This window comes from Apteryx mantelli, chromosome 4 (assembly GCF_036417845.1).
Source record: "Apteryx mantelli isolate bAptMan1 chromosome 4, bAptMan1.hap1, whole genome shotgun sequence".
Taxonomy (NCBI): domain Eukaryota; kingdom Metazoa; phylum Chordata; class Aves; order Apterygiformes; family Apterygidae; genus Apteryx; species Apteryx mantelli.
In genome coordinates, this window is record NC_089981.1 from 54,407,962 (window position 1) to 54,425,352 (window position 17,391).

Consider the following 17,391-nt stretch of genomic DNA (forward strand, 5'->3'; position numbering starts at 1 on the left):
CAAACTTGCATTAATGTCGTTTACCTTTGATGCTCTAAAACAAAAGGCAGTAGAGGTTGTGTCCGACTTTTCTCTGTCTAACATTACAAGTCCTTCGTCTTCATTCAGAGCTAAGTACTCTCCTGTTGTAATGTGTCGAAGACGAAAAGGCTGTCCCCATCTGATGTTACTTCCACTCCAGCTAAACATATTAGACAACAAAATATAATTTATGAAGAATATGAAACTAACATTTCTACTCTGAGCTTTCAACTATGTTCAGAAAATTTAAAAGAATACTCTATATGTTTTTGATTTCAATATTTGCATCACTGCAATTCCAAAACTGACAGTAATGATTGGGAAGGAAACCTTAGAAAGGAGTAACATGTTTAAGTTTCTTGTTTCTATAAACTTTCTCTGTTTTATTGGGATGTTACATATGGTATCTATAAAAAAAAACAATCCTACATGCGTTCTGAAAAATACTACAGTGTAATTAACTACTGTAATTCAGTTGACTGCCTAAACAAACAAATTAAACCTAAAGTGAGTACTTGACATTCCAGAGAACTATTCTACATTTTAAAGGGGATTAAATCTCCATAAATTATGAGGATATTTCATTTGCAATCACAAATACACCAAGAGTATAACAAAGACACAGTACAGAAGGCTCCCGAAGTTAGAAGACAAATTAGGTGCTCATATGGTATACACTGAAGTTTCATTTGCAACAAGTAACAGGTAACTAGTCACCTCAGAAAGAGATCAAATCTAAAAGGTAGACATCCATGAGGGATATAACTGTTCCGGTTTCCAACCTGTGCTTCCTAAATTCTAAGTAAAAACTAGGAAAGGATTTTACTTTTTGCCAGAAGCAAGGTCTCAAGCTGAAGTTTCTCATAAGCAACACTGCTTTTGACACAGGACACAGGTAAAGAAGTATCTTAAAATACTGAAACTCCTCAAATCATTATATATAATTGTAGATTACCTTTTATTATTAACAATGAACAGGCTAACATATATCACATAGCAGGACAAAAATATTTAATCATGTTCTCTGTCTGTATCAATCCAATTGCTGTTAATGTAACAAGAGTTACTAACAACAAAGTTCAAAAAACATCAGTACCTTATTCGAAGGGGTTCTACTCTCCACAAAGACCTTGCTCGAACACCAGCTCCTCCTGTTTCATAAAGCACTTTCCTACAGATAAATTCAGAAGATCATCATCTTGTGTTTATTTATATTACTTTTTTTTTATTTTTATAACTTACCTCTCTGTACATTGTTTAGGACTCACCACTTCTCCGTAGCTAAATGAATGGAGATGAAAGAAGATTCCTACTCCTCAATGAAAGCAATATACGCAACCTGAACATCCCAGACATGTTCGAAATTGCATGTCTTTTTGACCTGCAAAGCTACACTCTTTCAGGAGTTGACAAAATACTGTCTTCAAAAATGGCTGAGCAACTTTTGCTGTTAACTTAAACAGCTGTAAAAATATGTAATTCATACAGTTCCCAAGAGATTAATATTAATATTAATGCTTTTAAGTACATTACAAACAATACAACACAACTGTATGCATTAATGAATATGTATACTGTATTAGAGACTTCATTTTTAGAATTACTTCTAACATTTATTTTAAAAGAAAAAATATTGATAATAAAACAAAAATTTTGAATTATAACCCTTACAAAATAAATAAAGCTGATAAAAGTATATATTAATTTTAAGAAATTCAGAGAAACAAAAACAGGAAGTGAAGGGATTCAGCCATTACTATAATCTAATTCTAACTGAATGATTCTGGGGGATGTTAGTGACATATTTTAGCACTGAAACTGTTATTCTACTCAATCATCAAATGCAGACTGTTGAAAATATTATATTCTGTAACAGCAAAATTTTAGAAAATATTAACTCTCAGTCAAATACTTTATTTAGGCATAACAACAGATTTGGAAATTTGATGTGTGTTTACCTATTTTAATGTATTTTAAGAATCCCTTACCTAAAGAAATGACATTTAATTTGGTGGAACTCATTTTATGCAATACGATCAAGGGACTGAATGGAAATAACTTGTAAAATAATTTGTTTTCATATTATTTTTTCCCTGAGCATTTCATTGTTAATATCACAAAACACATTTAAGCGCATTTCACATATCTCTATTCTTCTTTTTATTAGTTCAAACCAATGAATTGTTCTGTCTGAAATGACTTATGGACTTATACCAGATAAAGTATTGATCGTTTTGAAAATAAAACAGAAAATAATAATATTAAGAAAAATCTTTGAAAACGTTTCTGGGTGAAGTTTCATCAGAAGAGACTTCTGCTGAGTCTTCCCTAATTATGATTTCTGACATCTCACAAAAGAACTGACAAAATACAATGAAATATTGGAGTAATGTGAGTTCTAGTCTTGAAAGAGTTACTCATGACAAAGTCTGGAAAGGATCTAAAGCAAACATCGTGTACTTTTTAGGCTATCGGTAAGATTACTGTTTTCAGGAAACTTTTTAGAATGGATTCCACACGGCGTTGCTTCACAAATGCAATTAGCAAGCTGTCCCCCATACTGTATTATGTAACGGTTTATCCCAATATCAATACACAATAAACTGAAATGTTCTGAAATGTTCTGTTACTGGTGGCAAATGCTCAGTGGAAGCTTCAGCTGAACAGAAATTATGTGTGTATGGTGAGTGTGGTTCAAAACTGTCTGAGCTCTTTAAGGAGACACCTGTAAGTAATTCATATTCTTAATAATTATAATACACTGCAGTACATTCCTTCATACTTCAAGCAAGAGAGAAAGGTTCATGCATATAAGCAAAATCATTCTAGATGCAAAACAAATCTGATTCACTAACCTTTTTTTTTTTTTTTTTAGAACTGCAATAACTTTAAATAATTTGATTTTTTTTTAATTTTTCATGGGGCCATATAAGCACGCAGCCTTTTTTGTTTTTTGTTTTTCTGAATTTTATGGTTGTTGTTCTTTTCTATTCATATATTTGTTCATTCATACCTAAAGGAGAGGCTCTCTGAGCCTGTTAACAGGTTAACAGGTTACTTGATTCATGCTTATTCCTAAAAGTTCCTAAATGTTTTCATCAATTTCTAATGATAAATTTTGTTGCAGGTTTATAAGGGGTAAGAATAGTAACTCATGTAACCTAGTTTCCCTTTCCCAAATGGAAAAAGGGGTGAGGAAAGGACAAGAAGAAAACAGTTCTGATGTTTCTCAGTTAATTAGAATAATTGGAATTGACCTCAAACCACAAAGACGATCAAACTGAAAAACCCAGAATAATGCAGAATGAAGAATGACTGTATCATAAGATGGCTAAGATAAAAAATGGTCAAATTCTACTTTGGTGCTTAGCACAAGATTATGTTTCCACTCCACAAAAAGCTGTTTCTAATAGTCCAATACAGAAAGATTTTATTTAAAAAGTTATCATTTAAGATTACTGAGTTCCAGGACAAGACCATTCCAATTATCCATTATATTTCAGTGAGAAAGATTATACAAATTCTGGAGTTCAGATGACAAGACATGAATGATTACTGAAAGATGACAAACTTTCTCACATATATTTCTGTGGACAGGACTAATCCGCCTTAGTGTGCAAGGCAGCCAGACATCTATTGTGCTTACTGACCTAAAAAACTTGCTGCAAGGGAATTTAAAATCTGCTATCTTGCTTTGGCAAACTTGACGGAATACTGTACATGTGTACAAATGTCACAACCTATGTGTCATTCAGTCTCTTCTGAATTTAAGTTCTACTTTGAAATACAGAATTTCTACTGTTTTCTCCTATTTCAATAGCTACCAGGAAAAAAAAAAAATCTGTTTAGCGTTGCTCTTGTGCAACTATGAGACCTGGAACTCAACTTGAAAAATCAAAGCTGTGTTTTTTCTTGTCTGAGCATCTACTTTCTCACTTGAAATGAAGCATCTACTACTCAGTGTGTTCACTTTTATCCCATTAAAATACCATACCTTTCACTGACTCCTTCAGGCACACCTGAAGACACAAGCTAACCCTGAATCCGGCACTCACTGAACATTAACACTGGTCAAGTCTGAATTAAGAGATAATCTATTTCACTTTCTTTTAGTCAATTTATGGCAAAATCAGAAGTGGTATATGTCTTCAATCATTAATTATTGCACAGAGAATAGAAAGATCCACACAGTAAGACGATTACTTTCTCAAAACAGTTTTCCTCAATACAGCTACTCTTCAAACAAGAACAACTTTGCTGACGAGAACACTTAAGGTGGTAATTTGTCTGATATTTTGCTTCTTGAGCAACACCAATAGATTAGAGGAATAAGCTAAATATTAACATGAAGGAAACAGGAGCATGAGGCGGCATATGTATCCAATATCTTTGTAAGAAGATGGACTTGTAGATCAACATTTATACATTATTCAGGAGCCATGTTTAAGAGTGCATAAGCAATTTCAAAATTTTCAAAATTACAGTGCACCATAAGGATAGGAAGACATATTCCTCATAGAAAAGACAGTAGCAATTCCTACTCACCTTGTCTTCCATAATAACGTTTCTGATACTCTAGAATCAAAATACAAGACAACAAAAAACCTAGCAATCACTTAATCTTCATCTCCAAAGTCAGTGAATATATTGAATACACAGTAACTGTCTGCAGTAACTCTTTTCCATTTTCAGCTAGAGACTCTGTGGTCCCATTCACTTTATTGATGTTACTTTTTGCAGACTCTAATGACCTCTTCCTCTCAGAACTAGTAATCCATTTCCATTCTCCTTCATCTCCTTCATTTCTTCTTGGTGAATTCAAGCATGCCTTCATGGAAGCCTGACTTGGCCACCATAATCTATTACCTCTCTGTTCACCTCTTCTACTTCTTAAATTCCTGTACTACTTAAATTTTCCATCTCTTTTTCAGCTTTTTCTAAATGCAGCACTGTACTATCCTTAGTGACCTGTTCCTATGCTGGTGATTTTATTTGTTGACCAGAATTTTTTAACGCTGCTAATTTTTTATTAAAATTTTTTCTTTTATGTGGTTTTGATTATAATCAAAATATTATATGTTAAATTCTAACAATAAGTCATAATATATAGTAAGTGTACATTTAAGTTTCATACAAACATGATTTAGTCTAGCTAAATACAATTTAATTATCCTAATATAGTAAGCAAATTTGAGAGAGCAAGAACATGCAAAAAGGTGCAAAATATATAAAACAAAATAGAAAAGACATTTTAGAGGGTGAGCCTTCAGAGATTTTTCTAGAACAATTTTTTTAAATACCATATTCCCCTGCTAATATCTGCTTACCTCCTGCTAATACTAGTCCACATTAAAGATAAACAACATAGTAGGCTGAAATCCTGGTGGAAAACAACTACCTTAATTTCAGCAATAAAAGAACTTAAGAATGATTTTCTGCTTTAGTAGGTCTCTTAACTTCTAACAGTTTCAACGCCTAATTAAAGATTAATCTCAAGAGAGTTTAATTAGACCCTATCTAATCTCAAATTCAACTGACAATCTACAATTTCCTTTTTTTTGGTGAAGAGAGAAGAAAACATAAAAATTCACCACCACTCACTTTTGCTGTGAATCATTCTGATCTGTAGATGGAATGGTCAAACACTCATCATGGCCATGGAAAAAACGTACTACATGCCCACCAAGAAGATATCCTGTAGAAGAATCAAATTCACTCATTTGTTTAAACATTGACGAAACGAAAATAATCCCCTCCTTAAAAAAAAAAAAATCTAAATCTCTGGCTAAAATTTATTTTCTAAATATTTATTCATCATTTAAGTTAAACAAGTAAAACAAATTTGCTTTGCAAAAATGTATTATTTATAGTATCTTTTTCAACTAAAAATACCTCTGGTGAAAATTAAGGTAAAAAGAAAGCAATACTCTAAAGTACATTAAAGTACTCTAAACAACATCCTATCAAAATAGGATTCTGTGACAGAAAAGGAAAATGAGAACTTCTGCAATAAGTACTGTTTTGAAAATTGAATGCTTTAAGTAAAAGCCAAATTGAATATATAACCCTGTGGTCTTGGACATTATCAAGAATTTTCCTCCCATTAATTAAATCTACATGTTCACAATACAGAATGATTTGGTGGGTTTATCAGCTTGTCCTGACATTTAATATTTGTGTCAAAATCAAAACTGCACAGCAGTGGCAGGTGACAACAGAAAAACACTTACCTGTTCTGAAGATTAAGCTTAATGGAGGCTAACTTTATAACCCTTTTAACACAAAGACTACAGGTCAAAAGTAGGCACTTTGCCTCACAGAAGAAAAGAAGAAGAAAGAAAAAAAAAAGGTGTAGGAGGAGAATGATTCATCAGACCCTCAGTCCAAACTGTTCTGACCTTGTAAGTTAAATTAATGCCTTTACAAAGAACAAAGACAAATACATATAAGTAGGAGGGGTAGAAAGGCAACCTACATACTATGCTGACAATATTAGTTTGCAAATTGGGAAAACAGTAACTTGTAATTATCCAGGTGACAATTAATAAAACACATACATAATGCAAAGACCATACAAGAGAACCAGAATTGTTTTCATTTTCTGACTATGTATCAGAATGAATATGCAGATCTCTGCTGCAGTAAGCAATGAAAGACTGAACTACAGCATTTGCATAAGAAGAATTAATAAATTCTGAGACAGAAAGAAAAACTTGAATAGCTTGCACAGTTAAGGTATGTTATATGAAGCCATGTATAAACACTTTGCTCAACTCATGTAATTATTTTCAAAATGTGGTCTTAACTTATACATCTGCAAACAAATTCACTTATTTTATGCTACCATACACACATTTATGAAAAAGAATAGTAAAATATAAATGTAATTATATATATCCATACACACATGCATAGTATCAGCAGTAAAATCCTTGAAAATTAAAAGAGTAGTTTTAACAAATCTAAACAACTTTACAAAGGAAGGACCAAGTAAATGGAATTATTTCCATTGATGTTTTACTTCCCAATACCTACCCTTAATGGAAAAATAGAATGAAGTCAATACTGACAAGTTAGGCACACAGATCCCTTTAACAGATCCACACACACCTGAGTTTTATTTTCTGTCTTTTAATGCAATACATGGCTTACCCCATAGGAAAGTTAATGTCCAAATTTAATGTGTAGTAATTAAAATTACAAATTAACATGAGAGCTGTACATCCCTGGAAATCTCATGTATAGTAATCAGTTATCTTTTAAAAGTGGTCTGCATTCAAAAAAATATTGCCAATGAATTTGGCAATAGTTTTTCTTAGAACAACAGTATTAGGGCAGTATTTATGAGATTAAGATCAGATCTGCCAAAAAGTGATGAGTTTGAGGGATTTAGCTAAGTGATATAAAATGATCCACTCCTGGCTTGAGGACTGTTATCATTCATGAACATGGAGGGCTGATACTTTGAACAAAGAACAGCAGAGGTAAGGTGCAATGTTTGTCATCATGTTGCTAATGTGAGTTTTGTAATTTAAAGCAACACCAGATCATCTGTCCTTAGTGCGTAAGACATATCACAACCTCAACGATCTTTGTTGCTCCAATATTCAGGCTATCTGGATGAGAAAATGCCAATATTCTGAATTTACAGTGTGCATGCACAAAGTAAGAGGATAGTAGAGAGTAGGTTTTACTTTAAATCCTGTTTGGTAACACTGATGTGTGATGGGTCTTTTGTATCCCTCCTAAAATAATATTTTTATTTTTGAAGCACTGACTACTCATCTATTTCTTTTCAATTTTTATTTTTATTTCTTTCAAGTTGTCCTTGGATGAATTTATGTATTGGTTTCTTTCAGAAACACTGTTTTGATGATTTTCCAAACTGCCTCTTCACTTTGTCATGTTACATCAGGAATCTCTCTTGTATTTCCAACACCTCATACATTTTCTCATGCATAAAAACTAGCAAGAATATAGAAAAGTCACTAATTTTCCTCTGCCTTCTGCGGCACATACTATTTTTGATACAGTTTTGCTGAAAATCTGCTATTCTTTGTGATATTCACACTTGAGTAACTTGCACATGAATCATAGCTTTTTATCCTTTCATTTCTTTTCTTGTACTATTCTAATCTCACCAAAGGTTTTAGTTCTCTTTTCTATAAAACACTGCTTTGTGAAGGTCTGCAGGACCTGTCATATATAATTTTTTCAATTACATTTCAGTTTGTAAAAACTCCCTGAGTATATTCAGACTTCACTGATTTTTCTGTAATCTCACACCAGTCTGTGTAGAGTATGGCACTGAAATAAGGAGTAATAATGATTGAATGAGCCTTTCATTACAGAATCAGGTTTCTCAAACATGGTTGACAAGTGCAGCTACGTATATACAAAGGAATCCTGACCATACGATGTGGGATTTAAGGCTGACTAAGAGGATCAGTTTAGATGGCTCATTTTCAGTGACTATTACGGAGATACAGACAATTATCAGGAAGCATGGCTCTGAAATCCAGAAAGGATATTGAGCAAATATTCTTAAAAAAACATGATGAGGAAAATGAAATAGGAACTGTCAGAAACCTGCTTTCCATTTTGCATGTACCTGCAGCTCTGTTCTGTTATCTCTGTTACAGGGTGATTTAAAGTCCTCTACGAAGTCTAAGTTTACTAGCTTTTGTTATTCTGCAGTCCCTTTCCCCCAAAATTTAACTGAATACTATAAACTCATCTGTTGCTCTCTTGGTCTTCATGTCTCATTCAGCTTTTTATGCTTTGTTAATCTAGAATTATATCACTCATTTAGCTTTTCTTCAGTTAACTCAGCTAAAGTATCTTATTTCCCTTTTCCCTTCCATTACCCTCCTCTCCTATGCTCATTTTCTGTAGTTTTATTAAGCTCTTTGGTTTGATGTTCAGTGTTTTTTCATTTTCAATTTTTATGAAAAGTCATGTGAAGTATATAAATTTCTAAATAAAGAAAATAACATACAAACCTTCTGTAATGTTACTTCCTGAGCATGTAGGATGTACATTCCATAGTGTCTGCATAAAGGAGGCATCCACCTGAATACTTCCATTGGACATGGAGAGATGCTGAAACAAGAAGATAGAAACAGAAAAAGAATCAAAGACAAATGTGTAAAAATATTTAAAAGGTATTCCATTCTCAACAGAGTAGGAATGCATAATAAAGTAGAAATACACACATTCTTCATAAAATTGTTATTGACTTGCTTCGAAACAAACTCTTTTCTAAATCTAATCAGCAGACTACAGTTTCAGCTCAGAAGTCTTCCAGTTACAAAAATAACATCTCCCAAAGATGGAGAATGCTGAAGAATATCTCACGGTAAATGCATGCAAACAATCAGTTTTCTGACGAAGAAACCTTTCACTGAGAAAAAAGTGCATTAGAACCAGGCATCATTTCCTAGATTTGAAAGATCTGGTTTTAAGAGTTTGTGTAATAGAACCCCAACCTTTTTTTCCCTCCTTAGGGCAATTTGTGTCTTCCCAGGATATCCCCTCTGTGTGTGTGTACTTCCTAAATAAACAAACTTACCAGATACCTTTCGGAAGACACACTGACTAGGATAAGATCATCACCAATTCGAACTTTTTCTCCTTCTGACCTCTGTTTAGAAGCAGGATGTATTGTCCACCAGCATGCCTCACCTAAAAAACAGAGATACTTATCAAGGGTATTCCAAACAGACAACTCCCAGGAAATTTAAGGATATTTTTATATGACATTGAAAAAGCATAATAAAGAATTTGTTTTAAAAGATACTTGCCATTTCATTTCTCAGTCCATGCAGATTTTTCTTTTGCGAAACTAATTGCTTACAAAACACTGCCCAGAACTTCTTTCCCTTCAAGGTTCCCACAGCCAATAAATTGCTGACAGATACCTCAGTCTTAATTATCACCTTTTACATCTTCTTTTGCTTAATGGTCATGTTTATATTCACTTCATCTTTTGTATCATTTCCACTCTAAGCTACAATTATGTTATAGAATGCAGAATTTGGAAACAAATGCTTCATAACTCTACAATATTGCTAAACTATAAACATCAATTCCGGCACCAATGCCATGAGCACTACAGAACACATGATTACAGAGAAGTGATATTAAGAGGTTCAGTTTATGAGGTTTAAAAGCATACAGTAGTTATCAAAATGCTCAGCATAGAAACACAACTAAGCACTTGATTTTTATATCTTACCTGTGTGTACAAGGGTCATCTGGTACATGTGCAGTAAAGCAAATTTGACATATCTGACAACTACAGATATTCATTACAAAGTCTCATGGGCACAGCAGACACATGCACAATAACTTTGAAGTAGTAGAATTATGAAGATTGATTTCACTGAAGCTATTTTTAGAAAAACAGCATACATGCATTCCCAGTATCAACATGACTAAAGAAAATGGTCTCAATCTACTAAGGCAGCATCTAAAGATCAAATCAAGTAACAGGCTGCTAATGTCTGTCTGAGATCCTTTTCTGTATGGCTACAAAAGATTGAAATAAAAACTTCACTCACTCAAAACAGATAGCCACAAAGATATCAAAATATCTAGACTGCGAGAGCCACCTGAGAAGGAAGTTTCAAAGATCATAGTCCACAGATACAGTAATACCTACATGGCAGTGCCTCTCCATCACCAATTAATCTTAGTTTTTAATTTACTTTCAAAATAATTGAAAAAACTATAAAAACCATGTTGATATTAATGGAACTAACATTTCTCCTATTTGAGGCTTCACATTACTGAGATATAAACATAGATACTTAGATTTCTCCTTTCAAGGTGTATGTTTCTGAATAGGCCCCACAGGGTCACTTGTTACTTTCTGATGCAGTGCTCTTTAGTTCCAGCAACTGTTAATTCTGCACATACAGTTATTTGAGGCTCTGGGTGCTGGACTGCTTTTAAATTCATTTAACAGCTCCTACTGGCATTTGAGCATTTATATGTGATTTCATGGAAGTACAATTAAAAAAAAAAAGTTTCTATGACAAACACTTGTTCTGGCAGTACTCCTGGAAATCTATTAATTAGATTTTAAAGCTTTCTCATCATTTCTGGTTTCTGTTGTTTCTCTCCCATTCTGTCCCATTGTTATTTTCATCATTTTATATTTCTATTTTCCTTCAATTCTTTTAGCAATGCTTTCATTACATTTTTTTCTGTTTTCCTGTGTTGCATACTTCTTTTTTTGCATGGTTACAATGTATATTATAAATGCACTGATAATAAAAAAATTATTTTGTCATATATTAATTCTATTGCAAGTTCCAAAATACAAAATTTGAAAATAAATGCATCAAATTTGTTTTAATTTTGTTGGGCAGAAATTTGTACTTCAACTATTATCACCAGTGCTGCTGCAGTTCAGCAAGTGCAAATAACTCAGTTTATTTGCAGAGACACTCGTACATTCTTATACAAAGTCAGTTAATTAACTGTAGGTTTTTTTCCTGAAAAACAGTCATCTTATTTCCAACGAACAAATAAATGTGACATTCACAAGCTTATAATGCCATTAATCACAATGCCTCTTTGTAAAGTAGAAATGTGTGACATGTCTTTCTTGGAATATAACTTGGCATACCTGCTGCATTTTCTCGTAGCCCCACATCAAATGCAAGTTTATCCGTCTGGGATCTTGATGTTGTTAGACATGTCAAATACTGCAAAACACAGTGAAGTTATTGAAAACAAAGAACAATATCTGTTGACACACATCCCAAATTGATGCTATGTTCACATTACTCTATCCTGCCATCCAACTGCGCTTAAATTTTTATAATTGGATAAGTTAAGCATGGTGTCATTTGTATACATGATCTCCCTGACTTCTCTAAAACCATTAAAATCATTTTCCAATTCAGCATGTATTTCTCTGTGTAAGGTAACTGCCACCCTCTAAACTGCAAAGTATCACATACAAAGTTTATGAGATAGGAACAAGCAAGTATTTTATTACAGTCTTGCTGTAATATGCTTGCTTTATGAAAACATATGAAGAATGTCAAAAAGTAATAATCTCCATACTTGCAACTCTGGTATATCACAGCAACTATGATTTATACAGTTCACAAATGTAAGCAACAGAGATTAAAGACTAATGTAGAGTCTTCCAGTACAGGAAAAATGAGAAAAGAAGCTTTCTTCACCTCTCCTTGCTTCAACCTCTTATTAGTTATGCTTACATGGCTAGCTTTTTCCCCTATCATGTCAAAGATCCCTAGAAAATAAAAGTTAAAATCTGCCAGTTCTACAATGTGATGAAACAAAACCCATACAAGCTGGCCTGAAGAGAGCACATTTGTGGGCATAGCGTCTGGGAACAATGTTAAAAGGAAACCCTTATCTTATAAAATATTCTGGAAAAAAAACCAATAATTTTTAAAAAAAATCTGGAAAAAGCATTATGACAAATTCTTCTTGGACAGCAGCCACTATCTAATGGAATGAAACATTAAATTGGATTCCTAAGGACACAGAAATAATCCATCATTAAAGGAGCTTTTCAGCTACATTTGAGGGAAACGGACTGAAAAACCTGCATTTAAAATCTAAGGCCACTTACATTCTGTTGAGACTCTTTAAGCTATTAGACATTTTTTAAAGCATTGTCCTGGCTATACTTCTGAATTTATATATTTTTTTTTTATTTCAAATGCTTATTAAGACTTGAGTTTAGCGTTATTCAATAATGCGCAAGTGCACTTTTACCCACCATTTCACTAAACGAATGTCGAAGTAGTATAGCATGGCCATACAGTAGGGTTCTGTGACCACCACCTTGAGCTGCCTACAGAAAATGATAGAGAAGGTTAAAACTCCACTGCACTGTGTGGTCTGTGATCAGAATTATGTAACAATGTGAAGAGTTATTACAGTCTAAGTAGCAAGTGTAGATATTCAAGAAAATTATGAAGTGTATATGCTGGACAAAAAAACATGACTATTCATAATAATGAAGTAGCTACATCAATAGGCAAACATCTTCAAAGTGAAAAAATACTGTGCCTGGTCACAGAGTGGTTTTGTGACCTGATTTTTATCATAGTTAAGTAAAAACACAGAGTTTTCAAAAATGTTTTAAATTAAATAAGATCCTACTTACCTTTCTTATAAACTTCAGAAGCATTAAAAGAATATATATATATATATAAAATATGTATATACATAGATATATATACACACACAAAACTGAAATCCAGAAGAGGAAAAATGCATCTATTGCCCCAAATAATTTAAGCACATACTAAGGATGTCTACTTGTTAAGATTAATGTTAACTTAAATATTTATCAGATTCAGTAAAGCAACTGCATACATAATTTCAACCAAGCGCCATTATGAACCTCAAATATGGAAGTTTATGACAAGGGAGAGGCGAAACTGGATTTTCCAGATGCTTCCTTTAATCAGAGAATTTAACATACATCTTTTGAGCCTTTCTTGGTGACTGGAAGAAAAAAAATTTCAAGGGAAGGATCTTAACCAGAAAGTTATCTGTGGGACAATAGACAACAAGCTTTACAGGGTTTAAAGTCTGCCTCTCTCAATCTCTTCCTGCATCTACCATCCTGCTTGCTGGTTATTGATAAATAGCAAGTCAATTCAAATTTGAGTAAGAATATGACCAATTTATTTATTTATTTATTTATTTATTGTGATGTTTTCCACTGAAACTAGGATTTTTTATTTTTTTTTTAGAGCTCGGATCTCAGATTGCATGCGGCAAGCTTTTCTAGGAAAGTGATGCCCAAATATTGCAGAAGTAAGTATATCAGAATTAAGCTAGCAATACAATGTCTGGCAACGTTATACTTCATTCTTTCTCTCAGTCCAGAACATAAAATTGCAGCTGCTTAGTCCTGAGTAATACTGAAAGGGTCTAAAGTCAAGATGCTGATAACAAGTTAGTAACTGCCAATTTAAGAACATCTAACTTCTCATATAATTTCCAGAAATTGCTCCCCACATACACATACACACACACTGTTTTTTTGCCATTTTAGGTCCTATCCTTTTAGACGTTATGCTGTTTTTGTTTCATGCCTATTTAGTTAAACATTAAAAACAAAAAGCAATGTCCAAAAATAGAACTTCAGAACAGGGATTGTCTCTAGCATGTTACGTATTGTTAGAAAGGACTGCCTTTAAGGTCAATACAATGGACTCATGTAGAGGAGAGCAAGATAATTAAAGTTGTTTTGGTAACTAAAATAATGGTTATACATGTGCAGACAAATGACTTTTCACTCTACAAATGATATATTACTTAAATTACCATTTTGGTCAGTAGGTTTACAAGCTGTGAACAAGCCATGTTCTACAGAACACCAGCTTAGATGTGAAACTGAAGAAACTATTACATTCAGTAGTTCAACATACAGAGTATTTAATACTAACTCAAAAGATTAAAGATGAAATGTTATTTGTCCAATAGATACAATAAAAATCAAAAGGCAGTTAAATGGAGGTCTTTCATCACAACTGCAATAAAATAGAGACAATCCTACCTCTCATTTGCTAGCTAATGACAATTATATTAACAAACAGATTTGGGAACTGGGTATGTTAGAATTTAAGCTTAAAAATGTTAACAGTTAATAATATTGAAAATCTTGTGTATTTTTATGTGGTGAATTTTATTGAGAAATTTAACATAACTATACAGGTATTAAATATTTCTACACAAAAACCATATAATTATGTAAAATTTCTCAATAGACCCAGATGTTTTTGCAGCAAGCTAAAAAAACCAACCAAACAAACTGCTGCTTACTGAATTTTTGACCTTCAAGGAAAATGTGTTAGATTATTGGCAAAACTGGAGAAAAATTTATGATAGTTATCACCAGCAATCTGAGAGGTTTCACTCTGCTGGTCATTTCAAGGACAGAGAGATATTAATGAAATCAGTGTTACTGAAACATAATGAATTAAGCAGTAATTCAAATTCCCAGGCTAATTATTTCTAACAGTTGTTCAACAGAGCCACGGCATAACCAGTTATGGAAAGCATGGTATCATTAGTCCCATTTAGAGGAGTAGTAATCAATAGATAAAGAGAATATAGCATACTTTGAGATGTCATTGTAAAAGAATGATCAGAAATCAATAAATACAAAAATGACAAGAGCTTCTCCAAAACATGTTATCCATAAACAATGGTTTTAATAATATATCCTGCAAGAATAGTCCTGCAATAATACATCCTGCAAGAGAGTGCACTGTTTAGGGAGGAAAAACAGAAAAAAATTACATAATAGTGTATTTACTACTTGTTTTCTAAATTACAATTTTACTTTAATCAATGAGAAAAACCTTAACAGTAAAAACAACTGTAGTTGCAGACAGGATGTCACAGTAAAATTGCTTGTAGTAACAAATTAATATACACATAGTAAGAACAAGTAGTGGATCATCTCATGGTATTTTTTGCTGAAGGCTTTTAAATGAATCACTTATAAGACCGACTTATAACCAAAACAAATAAGCTACGTTTTTCGTCTAGAAAACTTGAAAGCAGCAGCAGAACTGTATCCCAAACTAAACTTAATATGGAGGAAAAGTAATTACATTTCAATGGAATGATAAACTAGTGGAACCAAAAAAAGTTTAGCAATTATATGAGGCCTAGTGTTATTCTTAGCAGTGCCTTTGTATTAACAATAGAATGTAAACCAATATTTTAAGATGTATATTCCTCCATTCCATGCTGTAATTTTTGTCTTCACACATAACATCTATTAAAAAAACATTTTATATTATTCTTCAGAAAAAAACTATCTTTGAGATATCAAGTTCGTAAATTACTGATTATCATATCATTTGCTTTCATTGTGCTAATGATTGTGTCTCATGATAAAAAACATTTCACTCGATTTGGCAGTTATGACACATACTCAAAACAGAATCAGTTTCTTTAACTTAGCAAATAACCTGTCCATTTTTCTGACAGCTTGTTGACAGCAGCTAATTAAGAGTACACCTTTTCCGAGTGTAACAAATTCTTCTGATCCAGAAATAAAGTTTCTTACATTATTGTTCCTATTAAAATTTCTCCAATGGTTGGCACCCAGCTTCAAAGGAAATACAGCACAAGAGATCACATTTTCTTTTTTATTGCCCACAGCCATAAAAACAAGTATGATGATTTTTACTGAAGAGCTCATTTGTCCACTACTGCCAATGCTAAATATAAATATTCATATGTTACTAGTAATCTCAGAGTAAATCTTTTGGCTCATATTTTGGGTGAATATTTTGGACACTGCGGAAATACTAAAAATTGTGATATTGCTGAGGAGCCCTGGAAGTGATGAAAACAACCTTAGTTTCCCTAAGTAAATGCTTTTTGCCCTTCAAGATTTCCACTTTCTACAAAGCAATGTAATTGCAAAGATCAAAAATTTCATTTTAAGCTGGAGAAACTAATGGAAAAACAGAGGTCAGCAGGTCTGAATTGCATGTATGGCCCACAGGTCACCATTGCAGGAGTGCGGTGACAGGGAATCCTGAGTTCTGCTGTGAGCTGTGCCATGACATGGGGCAGTTAAACATCTGGAGTGCACAATAAATAAACCAGAAGGTTGTGGTTATCCTGCCACTAAGTTAGAGAGAGAAATAAAGCTTCTTCTACTTCACAGAAATTAAGAAAAAAGAAATTAACATCTGTGATTCAAATAGCAGCATGTGATGAGAGACAGAATGGTAACCGAAATAAAGTCATTCGATGTTCTACAGGACATCCCTCAGCATCATGCAATCAAAACAAGAAAGATGGCTACAAGAATGACAAATTAATAAGGAATTAAAACAATGAGAGATCATGAGACATTAGTTTATTTTCCTTTCCCTTTTCAAGCTGACATACTTCCAAAATACAATCTGTATTTGATATTCCACTATGATAACTCTCTCCTTAAATTTGTATGATATAAATAGAGTACGATAACAAATATTAAAGACATCTTAATAATACATATAATAATAATTGGTAACTGTGGTAAAGGCCAAAATACGTAGCAGAGAATTTCATGGTTGTACGATTTAGACTGTACACTACGTAAGATGCTTTCACAATTTGGTGAAATGCCTGAATGGCAAATATTCTCACCTAAACATTGAAATAAGTACAATGAATTACTGGATTTTAAAATAAACTTTCCATCAATCTCCTTTAGTATACTTCCCAGTATTTATTTTTCTGAATATTTAAGATTTTCAATAAATCCTTAATTCTTTCACTTGACTAAGGTTAAAATATTTCAATAGTTGGTCTTATCAGCTGGAAGCAACTCCCTTGACTAAATACACTTGTGAA

The 17,391-nt window shown here is 32.9% G+C and overlaps 1 protein-coding gene across 1 annotated transcript in view; it reads right to left on the reverse strand.

Annotated features, from left to right (window-relative positions):
- RYR3 (ryanodine receptor 3) overlaps positions 1-17,391 on the reverse strand; it is a 223,046-nt gene that overhangs the window by 190,598 nt on the left and 15,057 nt on the right. The window contains exons 4-10 of the mRNA XM_067295678.1: positions 12,788-12,862; positions 11,657-11,735; positions 9,593-9,705; positions 9,024-9,123; positions 5,623-5,716; positions 1,118-1,192; positions 25-181 (exon numbers count right to left, since the gene is read on the reverse strand). Coding sequence (XP_067151779.1) covers positions 25-181; positions 1,118-1,192; positions 5,623-5,716; positions 9,024-9,123; positions 9,593-9,705; positions 11,657-11,735; positions 12,788-12,862 — 693 coding nt within the window. The remainder of the gene's footprint in view (positions 1-24; positions 182-1,117; positions 1,193-5,622; positions 5,717-9,023; positions 9,124-9,592; positions 9,706-11,656; positions 11,736-12,787; positions 12,863-17,391) is intronic.